At 41.6% G+C, this 11,239-nt stretch overlaps 1 protein-coding gene across 2 annotated transcripts in view; it reads right to left on the bottom strand.

The window, feature by feature from the left end:
* Positions 1-11,239, bottom strand: part of ints2 (integrator complex subunit 2) — a 21,266-nt gene that overhangs the window by 6,623 nt on the left and 3,404 nt on the right. For both annotated transcript variants that reach the window (XM_031857438.1, XM_031857437.1), the window contains exons 3-17: positions 10,725-10,863; positions 9,946-10,048; positions 9,594-9,707; positions 8,429-8,559; positions 6,616-6,786; positions 5,416-5,636; positions 5,160-5,285; positions 4,851-4,922; positions 3,946-4,060; positions 3,387-3,455; positions 2,530-2,664; positions 2,241-2,417; positions 1,805-1,919; positions 953-1,057; positions 495-659 (exon numbers count right to left, since the gene is read on the bottom strand). In XM_031857438.1, the coding sequence (XP_031713298.1) occupies positions 495-659; positions 953-1,057; positions 1,805-1,919; positions 2,241-2,417; positions 2,530-2,664; positions 3,387-3,455; positions 3,946-4,060; positions 4,851-4,922; positions 5,160-5,285; positions 5,416-5,636; positions 6,616-6,786; positions 8,429-8,559; positions 9,594-9,707; positions 9,946-10,048; positions 10,725-10,863 (1,958 nt within the window). The remainder of the gene's footprint in view (positions 1-494; positions 660-952; positions 1,058-1,804; positions 1,920-2,240; positions 2,418-2,529; positions 2,665-3,386; positions 3,456-3,945; positions 4,061-4,850; positions 4,923-5,159; positions 5,286-5,415; positions 5,637-6,615; positions 6,787-8,428; positions 8,560-9,593; positions 9,708-9,945; positions 10,049-10,724; positions 10,864-11,239) is intronic.

The raw sequence follows: 11,239 nt of genomic DNA, 5'->3' as shown, positions 1-11,239 counted from the left end.
ACACACACACACACACACACACACACACACACACACACACACACACACATTAACCTGCATAATGGTGTGAAACCGATTATCTGTCACACCTTTGCATTTTGTCAAGAATCTCTCAAAGAAAAGCCAATTACAGCATAATCCTGTAAACCTGGAAGGATTAACTATTGAGATAAGATCTCAGTTTGATAATGGCTTGCACCTGTAAATCTATTACACAATAGTAAGCGTCTCTTCCCCGTTACACTCAAACACTGCTCTCTTACCTACACAACCCCGGCTCCTCGGTTACCATCGCTGCTGTTTGACCGGCTTTACTCTGAGCATTCTCTTTTCAATCTCAACAATCTCAGTTTACATTTGAATTGTATCTATAATCCAAAAAAAATATTTGTTTCTATTTACCTTATGCAAGGTCAATTTTAGCAAAGGCATGGGGGCTGAGAACTACCAGCCTGAACCCTTTGTCTTTCATCCCTTATTCCCATCCTCCTCACCCTGGTGGAGCTGGCTCTCGGTGTATCTGCAGGTGTTGCTGGGGAGCATCATCTTCCTAAGCAGGGGCAGGGTACCAGTCACCTCCTCTTCACACACCCAGTCCTCCACTAGACATAGATGGGGGTAGTTGGTGGCCAGCAGCCTCAACAGGGAAGAGTGCAGACCTGGGAACAGGTTATTTGTAAGTCTATTACCCACAATATTGTGGTGTATTTTACTTTTTTGTGTGTTTTTCCATTTTTTTCCAAACATAAAAGTCTTATTTGTTTCCAACAAGGGATGATCGTTCACAATCTTTATCACTTCCCACAACACACAGCAATTACAGTTGAGAGTAAGACAAACAAACTGGAAGCTTTTCCCAGGGTTATCCCTGCAATCTTGGTTTGTAACCTGTGTGCTCCTTATGCGATACTATAACAGTAAAATAAAATGTGGATTTAAGTCCATGTCTCACCCCCTAGCTCCTGCTGCAGTCCCTGGGCCTGTGTAACCAAGTACTTAATGGGGATCTGGTCCATCAAAGCTGCTGAGTACGACTTTGGCTTTTTCTGCATCAGGGCTTAAAAAAAGAAGAGGAAAATGTTGAGTGAAGCAAAGAAACTATAAGACAGGAAATAGAGAGGGTGATAACATGAAGCAAGGAAAGGACAAGCCGGAGCATAAGTGTTTTATTTGACAGTGTAAGGACGCCAGAGCCACTGTGCCGATGCGTTAAGAGGAGCGGAGGTGATTTTTCATTGACGTGGGTTCATTACCACTGCTGATGGGCTTCATTACTCCTTCCTTGAAGGCTGCGGGAGCACTTGGGTAAACACAGCAATTAAAGAGATGGGCATAAACTCTCACATAAATCTGGTCTAATGAGGGGCAAGAGGAGAGCTCATCATGGGAGAGAATAAACACTGACTAGGCTAACTGCTAATGCTCAATCTAACCTACAGCTGTCCGAGTTAGCTCAGTTCCCGCAGCCATTGTACTTGGCTCTTTGTCAGCCCTCCATTTATTCTCTATGAAGCCGCCAACATTCAGTGCCAAGAGAGAAAAGGATGAATGACTGCACATCCAGAGGGAGAGCATCTCCTACAACTTAACAGAGGACAAAAGCTGCCTTTCTCCTCTCACTGGCTGACAAATTCCCTCTATCTCACATACAATGCCTCCTCCATCGGAGGAGATGACAATGGATGCACTTTTGACAGGCAGAAGAGGAGGAAATAAGAAATGGAAAGGAAGTGAGCCGACAGCCCAGAGGGAAGTCTGGCACAGCGCAGTGGTATATGGGACACAGTTATTGTCTTGTACATACCCAGTTGTTTGGTGCTCGCCAACAGGTTCTCCTCATAAGACAGGATGTAGTAGAGGATGAGGAGTCGGGTGGTGATGGAGTAGCGTTGCCGTCCTCCTCGACTCGCCTCCCCTTGCTAGCCAACAGCAAAAGAGAAGCAAAACAACAGCTACAGGTGAGGGACGGGCAGCAAAGCAGGGCTCTGCATCGTCAGTGAATGAGTGATGGATACATTCAAAACAATGAATCTGCGATATAAAACCTGGAAGGCTTGGAGCAACAAGCAAGACTTGTTTTTAAATACAAAAGAGTTTTGAAGACAAAAAGAAATCTGATAATAAAAGCAATATTCTTTAAAGAGCCACTGAAGAGAAGGAACAAACTCCAGTAATTCTGGTCAAGGAAAATGTTGTTCTCATGTTTTTGCAGTTTCCGTGAATCCCTGAGGCAGACTCACCCCAGCAGAGCTCTGGAAGACATTGAGGATCTCCTGCTCAGTGATGGGCTGGTTGGTGGCCTCTGGGTTGGCCTTGGATGCTGGAGTGAGGATTGAGTTGATATAGGCGTCGATGAGGGGAATCAGTTGGGTGTGCATGGGGGTGGTTGTCTCACAGAGCTGGCGATAGATCCAATCCTGGAAGACGCACACAAGGACAGCACCGGATGGCAAAATTCATTAAAAAATAAATAAAAAAATAAGAATAGACATCTACCCGTTATTGAGCCACCGAGCACACATTTCCTACCTTGATGGACACTTTGTGCTTGGTGAAGGCTCTGCTCCGGAGCAGCTGGTAGATACAGTGAATTGGGAGGAATCCTGTGATGTTGGCACTCAAGTTGTTGGTCACTGCAACCCTCACCGCATGTGCTGTAACCACCTGAACATCAGGAAATAGAAAAACAAGTTATTTAAAAAGCAACGATGGAAAATACACAAAGCACAGCTACAAATTCTGTACAGTTCAATGTCACATTTTAGTGAGAATACAGCACACATTTAAAAGTAATTTGTAAGCAAACATAACTGACTGCAACATATGATGATTATATGCAGTGAGACTTTGTTACACTGAGGTTAGGCATCTATACCTTTACCCAAAACTGCTGTTTAGTGTTAAAACATACATGAAAGTGATTTATGGCCACTTTCAGTGGGTCATTTTCTTTAATTTTACAAATTGTTCAATCATTTTAGAGAGTTTACAGTAGCTCTCATTAGGGAAAATAATTGATCGTTGATGATAATAAAAGACCAAAGCCCTGAGAGGCAAGTGAGAAAAAAAAGAATTCTGGTGATCAATGTTCGAAGTCGGACCGAGTTGTTTTCTCTCATGTGATTAAGATGCAAGAGCAGTTGAAGAATTATTTTTGCCAGGATTAAGTTTCTTATTTTACATCTGTGAAACAGTTTTCCTGGGATCATTTTTCCAAGCTACAATTTGTTTCATCTTTAAAACAAGGCAAATATATTTTTTTGGTTCCGATTAATTTTTCTAATTTCTGAACTAAAATCCTACACAAACATACAAATAAATCACTGAACACTAGAATCAGCAGGACGAAAATGTGCATAAGGATTTAAGGATGACAACTTATGTACCTGTTCTGTGAAGATCTCCTGTGTGAAGATCGTCTTCATCTTGCTCAGAGAGCTGGGCTTGATAGCAATCTGTAGAATTAAAAAAAAAAAAAATATATATATATATATATATGCATGTATGTAATATCAACAATGGTAGATTTACTGTGAGTGAAAACAACCTGCAGGCAACAGTGATGGTATTTTGTAATTCACTCCTTTCATATTTCATAAGAAAAATTCTACATGGCAGGCGCAACACTGAATTGAGAGGATTGCCCTCGGGGTGGAAACAAACAGGCTCTAAATCCAATTACATTACACATCTTAGTGGAAATACACTGAGGCAGGAAAACTACTTAGCACACAGGCAGGAAACAATAGTGCAGTTAATAAGAAATAAAACAGCAAATTGGCCACGGGGTATGGAGTGTGTTGGTAGATATGTGTGTATGCTGCAAGTGTTTCATCAGTGATATGGTCTCTCTACGCTTCACTGCTGCAGTGGAGGAGTCGGGCCAGGAGCTGGTCAGCCAGACTGATGTATTGATCACTGCCTCCCTCCCACCTACCACCTTACCTTCATCCCCAAAGTAGAGCACACCAACTCAATAATGGAGCTGAGCTGGTTGCTATGGAAATACATGGCAACCAGTAATAGCATCTCTCCAAAAGAAGCGGCTACGCCTGCAGCACTGTAAGGAGGAGGACACACACACAAAGCATGCGAGGAGAGTGAGAAAAGACACTTGGACTTGTCGTTAATCCTGTATGTTACAGGACAGAATCTTAACAAACTGATTAGGCTAGTGGCATCAACCCACACACACACACACACACGTGCACATCACACCTTCTCCCATCAGCCTGCATCCCTGTCATCGCCCCTAAAGTCACTTAAGACACACGCATTCATATGTACTGCTGCAGTTACAAGTCATCGTTAGGACAGCCCATATTAACTTCACTTTAACAAACAAACACTTTGCTGAATTTATGAATCCCATAATAATAATAATACTAATAATAATAATAATAATAATAAGACATTTGCTGAAGGCAGCGACACAATGCCATCACAATGCTAACAAGATCAAACTATTTAAAATATTAGACGGGAGTAAAAGTGGAGAAATCTGACAAATGAAAGTGTTAAACAAATAATATAAGGAGCCTTGTCAGTAAAATGAACCATTCCATCATGAATGAAGTCAAGATGCGAGCACAGATGTTTTTACATTTTTGTTTCAGAGGTTTTCAGTACTAACCAGCTGTGTTTTATGATTTATAAACAGCTTCTTTAGTTGGTAGAATATTTTAACCTTTTTTCGGCTGAAATGCAAACGGCATGCAAAACCCAGACACCTTCCAATCAATTATTAAACAATAAAGACACTGCTTCTTGAGAAATGGTGAGCAGGTGAGCGCTATGCAATCTCTGTGTTAATGGATTAGATATAGGTACAAAATGTATGTAGGACATACCTCTCAAAGTATTCCTCCTCTTTGATCATCCAGCTGAGCCACATGACCATCAGCTGCTCCTGCTCTGGAGTGCTGGACGGACACACACACACACACACACACACACACAATAATGCTCACACTCCATGTAACAAGGTGTTCAATTCCAAAAGCTACAGAGAAGAGTTCTGGCTGGCAGCTTACATTGGCAGAAAATCAAAACTCAAGACCACTGTTAATTGAATAGGGTTTGTGATCCAAACCTCATGATTTTTTTTGTGTTTGCCGAATAAAACAAAGACTTCAATAAGACAGTCTAGCTTCATGTACCTGACCAGCGTAGGGAAGGCCAGCAGCTTGCAGAAGGACAAAGAGACAAAGCGGACGCCGGCAGGAGTGGCCGGGGGCCGGCTGGTCATCAACTGAAGGAGCTGCTCTGCCTCTTCATCTGTGGGTCTATAGAGGGATCATATTGAGAATACTATCATCAAGACATGAATGTTCTAGAGGTAATACTTTAAACAAACTCGCTGACTGTGGAACATTTCTAATCTAAAAAGTAAACTCTGCGTCCTCTTTGACCTACCTGAGGCCGGCGATGCCCATGAGGGCACAGTAGAGTCGGAGCAGAGCGCTGGCCTTCACCACATGCTCCTCTCGGAGGCCAGAGTAGCCTGAGCTGACCTCCTCTTGCATACCGCCGTCATTGGGCACGTGGGTGCTGCGTGAGCGTGGCAGGATGGCGACAAGCTCCAGCAGCAGCTGTCTGCGCATCTGCCACAGCACCGAGCTGCTTTCTCTCTTTCGCTGGCAGCACAAAGAGAATGACATCAGTTAGCTGCTAAGCCTCACTTACACTTGGGCCCCAACCAGTGAATGTTTGGCTTCGTTTATGATAAATGACAAACATATAACAGGTTAACAAAATTGTCAACAATTCATTTTCTGTTGAGGGCTGAAGGCCAAATATGGACAGAACGTTTCAATACATCTCCCCAATGCTGCAGAGAGGCTTCTCTACAGAGCTGAGGGAGAGTCTTATTGTCTACACAAGAGAAACAAACAAATGATAGCATGAAAGGCTGATTGTGAAAAGTATCTCTCTGTCTCCATGAACTGCCATCAGATGGAAATATGCATGATACCATGTGTATTTTTGTATCATGATTTAAACATTAGCATAAATGTAGGACTATTCAATTCAAGATATGAAAATTAAAACAGAAAATAATGGGGATGAAGAAAAAAACAATGGGCAAGAGAATGTATTATGTCAAGGAGGGTCCTCACAAGTATAGAAAGAGAAACCTACATGCTTGAGAATGTGTCCATGTGTTTCTACACTCCGGATGATTACATGACATGCACATTAAAAGCCCCAGCTTCATCCTGACTGAGGCGAAGCTTCTCCTACTACTACATACACACAACATGAACATGTTATCTAATCAAAGTCAAGTCATAAATCATGTAAACAACTAGTTTAACTTAACCCCATTACATCCAGCAGACTCAGATGAGGTGTCCACCCTAACACGGCGAGACTCTTGTAACGTGCACCGTGAATACACCACAACATCTTGTCCTGTCAGCTCACTTCTGCCTCTGCTCAACATGCTGAAACTAAGTGATCTTAGTGGATCTTACTGCATTGCAGTCGTCTCGGTGTTAACTTACCAAACTTCTTCTGTGACCAGTTTAGCGTCTACAAACTGGAGTGTGTGTGTGTGTGCGCGCCTAAACAAACAACAATTAATGGAGTACAGAACAAAGGCTGCTCCCTCACCTGTTGTCCTTTGCGAATGAACATGCCGAACCAGGTGCGGACTTTGCTATTGGTACCCAGTAGCAGACCACTGACATAAGAGACTAGCGGACTGACTGCCTCATCTGGTGTGTCTGGTCTGTAGTCCAGAGTCAGAGCCACCCCCAGACCAGGCAGGTGACACTCCTCTACCTGGGAATACACAGAATAATGAAAAACACTGTCAATTACATTATGTTCTTAGTAAATGCTTCTGATGGCATACGTTTATGTTGAAAAACAAACAAATGACACTCCACACTGTAAATTGGCGTCTGTGTTTTGTTCTATAAGCCACTCATTTAGTTGATGTCTTCTAGTGTACTCCACAATCAAAGTAATACTTCATGTTTGAGCTACTAAAACAAAAAAGACTCAGAGTACAGTATGTAGAAAATCGAATATTTTGCATTTTTTGCTTGACAAATAATTAATTGATTTTTAAAATAGCTGCTGATCGACAAATGGTTTTAGCTCTAATTGTCTAAGAAGACATTTACATTTACATTACAGTCATTTAGCAGACCCATTTATCCAAAGCGACTTACAATTCAGAGTCTATCACATTTCTACACCGTAGGCACAGCTACGGGAGCAATTTTGGGGTTAAGTGTCTTGCTCAAGGACACATCGACATGCGACGAGCAGAGCCAGAGCCGGGGATCAAACCGCCGACCCTCTGATGGAAGGACGGCCCTGCTATCCACTTAGCCACAGTCGCCCCAAATTTCAAAGACAAATTTCTCCCTCTAGGGATAGTATCACAAAGTGTACCACAACATATATCAGTGAAGGCAAAAATCTTTCTAACCCGTGATTGTGAGAATATAATGTTTCTGGCTAAACTGAGCCCATCAATATTCAATTAATGTGCTTATTATTTTCTTGATAAATCGATTAGTTGCTTCGTCGATGAAATGTCAGTAAGTTGTAACAAATGCTCGTCTTAATCTCATGAAGCCCAGCGTGTTTGTTGAGTTGTCCCACTAACGGGTGAAAACCCAAATATATGAAGTTTTCTATCACAAAAGACAAATAATCCTCACAATTAAGATGCTACAACCAGAAGAAACTTGACAGTCTTGCTAAAAAAAAAAGCTGAAACTTGATGACACTACTGATGTTAAACCTGCAAAACTGATTTTTTTATTTTTGGCCACGGAGTCTGTCTGCTGTTTGGTGCTGAGCAGGTAGTGCTGGTAATAATAAAGTTGGGGCTCTAAATTATTGTCTGAAAGTTTGCTATAAAGCTTTGTAAAGGTGCGGGGAGCTGCAGATCTCGGTGATAATTCTCTGTTAACAATGTTTGAAATACAAATGTGAAACCTGTGACAATGTGATCATAAAATATCAATTATAGCCCCTTTAAAGCCATTATGTTCAGCGTTTGAAAATTCACGACCGTGGCACTTCTGAGGAGATATGGGGAGGCACGGCTCGCATGCTGACTTAAACGTCTTAGGTGTTAAGAGAAGCTGCGAAATCAAGAAAATGAAAAGAAGTTACAGTAATTACTTGTGTCGAGATCATACTTACCGTTTTTATGCAACCATGTTTTTGCAAATAATTGACAACATTCTAAACAAACATCATGTAACAAGTGTTACTTTTAGTTTACACATGCCTGATTAATGTGAACAGAACAGCAGGAGAAATTCAGCGCAAATGCATCTCAAGCAGAACACAGCCGCTTTGATGGATTCTCTCGTCTGACATAGATCAGCTTTGGGAGGAGGTTATGTATAAAGTAGGACGCTGGTGTTACATTTGTGATTGTATTAATAGTGTGACTGACCACCATAGCTCTGATGTTGAGGGCCTGTGAGGGGTTCATCTGACAGAGCTGCCTGAGGGCTTCAGTCCTGCGTCGACCACCCACACTCTCCTCATCCTGACGCTCTCCATTCTTTATCAAACCTCGACAAACTGCAAAGACACACATGCACATTTAAGGAAACAAGCAGCATAGATCGCCCTTAAAAACAACATAAGTTAGAGTTTCCTGAATTTGTACATTTTGATACTCCCATTAACAACATGCCGACTGAGTTGTCCCAGAAAGTAAAGGAGATACTATACAATCAATACATTATGTTTGCTTAAAGGCAGTAAGACTGTATCATTTCTCCAATGGTCAAGTCGTGTTCCTCCATAAATTAACTGTAGAATCATGACTCATTTATTTGTCTGTAAATAAGATTTAACAGTCATCCCACGACAGCACTGCCATAGCCTGATCTCACATCTCATTTATCCTTGTACTTTCCCACAGCTGACAGTTTAAAAGGCAAACTGCTCATGGTTGGTTGGGACGATGGCATGCACTGAAGTGATATTAGTTCCCATCTCTGCCACTTCTGGATGATGGCATGTGCCACAGAGGAGTCAGTGCAGTTAGGTCTGGTAACCAGCTCTTGTTCAACATGACAAACCGTGATGCTTCTAGACAGAGACATTTCCCACACGTCACCCTGAGATCAATTCATTTCACTTTCAATTCAGTGAAACAAAGTCTTTCCCTGTAACAGAGCCAAAAGGATGTTGACTGCTATGTTGATCTGACCCTCTTTGTGTTATTAAGGAAGCACCGGAGACGGCGGGTGTTTTCTTATAAGGAGTCTCTCAAAGCACACACACAGCACAGAGCAACACAATACTGTCCATCAATCAAAGACAAATACACACACCCTTGGATTGGACCAGTGGTATGCCTGGAATTAGAGGGGAAAGAGATAAACTGGGAAAGAAAACGTGATGGCAACTCAATAGTGATCTGCCTATAACTACAATGAAGCTATCACAGAACGCTTCAAAGGTAACGTTAAGTAAAGCCTGATTTCTGCCTCAGTAGGAACACTCACTAACCATATGAAGCTCGTACTGGTAATTAAACAGACACTCTACCTCACATTATCAGCAGAAAGCATGTGCAGTGTTGTGAGACGGATGATTTACTGTACCTTCATTGAAGCTGTCAGGGACGTTGGCAACCAACAGACACAGAAACCAGTCTCCATTGCGGACATGCAGCAAAGCCTCTGCCACGTCCACAATGGGGAGCAAGGAAGGCAGCTCTAAGAAAAGGAAAAAAAAATAAACACATATTCATTTGTCAACTGCAGAGGACAAAAATCACTGAGGTGGGATATTTACCATTCGATAGTTTTGGTAATATACAGCTAATGATGCAGCTAATGTTTGCTTATATAGATAGATATGTATGCGTGTACAGAAGCCATTATATTCAGCACCATCCCACTTTCATAGCACATTTAAGGTAAAACTACAAAGAAGATAAAAGGAGTCGGGTACCTGCTTGTAAAATGCAGAGGACATCAGCGACCTCATCCAAGTAAACGGGGCTTTCAAAAAGTTCAGAGGACTTTAAGAAAAACTCTCCATTTGAGTCTACCACCTGAGAAACAACAAGGGAATGGGAAACATGGTGTGGATCAATCATCTGAGTCATCCTATTAGATGAAGAAGCGAGTGTTGAAGGGCAATAGCAGTACAAAGGAACATATAATTTGTCAGTCAGTGTGAAAGCAGAAATTTGGGAATCATTTCAGATGCAAACTTAAGCTTTGATGAACAAGTAAAGGAAGCTGTGCAATCCTGTTCCTTTCATCCAAGACCCATCTCAACAAGTAGTATATTTTCAATCATTCAGTATTTTGTACTAAATCATTCGTGCTTTAATTTCCTTATATTTATACAACTCTGTCTCTGTATATTCAGGCATGAAAGATGTCTCCTCCACATCTCTATACCATACAAAAAGCAACAGCTCAGACGGGCCACTGAAACCACCAAATTGCCCCATTTCTGCCACGTCTTGGTAACCTATCATCAGTGCTAGTTGTCTGGGTAGTTTAGAGTGGCATAACCAGAGCTAGCTTTAAAAACAATGGCTAACATCCTTTGGTTAGCATTATTTTGCACATATCTTTGACTTTTCTTAACATGGTTTTGGTATTCACTTCATAAGAAAAATACGTTAACCATTTTTTTTTAACCATTCAAGCTAACTTCACTGATGTTTTCAATGTCCTTTGATGTACTGAACCATGTGTGGACACCTCGTACCGTACCTTATTCATGATAGCCAACAGTTCACTGAGGGTTAGACGGAGTCTCCTGAGGGGATCACTGTGTTCAAACTCCAGGGTCAGGCCGTGCTGTAGCTGTGACACCAGGATGCTTTCTCCATTCGAGCCGCCTGCCTTGTGCCTGGCAGAAAAGACAGCACATTGTGTATAGTTGGCCTTTTTTTTTTTTTTTTTTTTAAATTGAACAAAGCAATATACAGTTGTGTGAAAAAGTGTTTGACCCCTTCCTGATTTCTTATTTTTTTGCATGTTTGTCACACCTAAATGTTTCAGATCATCAAACAAATTTAAATATTAGACAAAGACAACACAAGTAAACACAAAATGCAGTTTTTAAATGAAGTTTTTTATTATTAAGGGGAAAAAAAAAAATCCAAGCCTACATGGCCCTGTTTGAAAAAGTGATTGCCCCCTAAACCTAATAACTGGTTGGGCCACCTTTAGCAGCAGCAACTGCAATCAAGCGTTTGCGATAACTGGCAATGAGTCTTTTACAG

Source organism: Anarrhichthys ocellatus, unplaced genomic scaffold (genome assembly GCF_004355925.1).
Source record: "Anarrhichthys ocellatus isolate YVR2014 unplaced genomic scaffold, GSC_Weel_1.0 scaffold18, whole genome shotgun sequence".
NCBI lineage: Eukaryota > Metazoa > Chordata > Actinopteri > Perciformes > Anarhichadidae > Anarrhichthys > Anarrhichthys ocellatus.
This window is presented reverse-complemented; position numbering and strand designations above follow the sequence as displayed.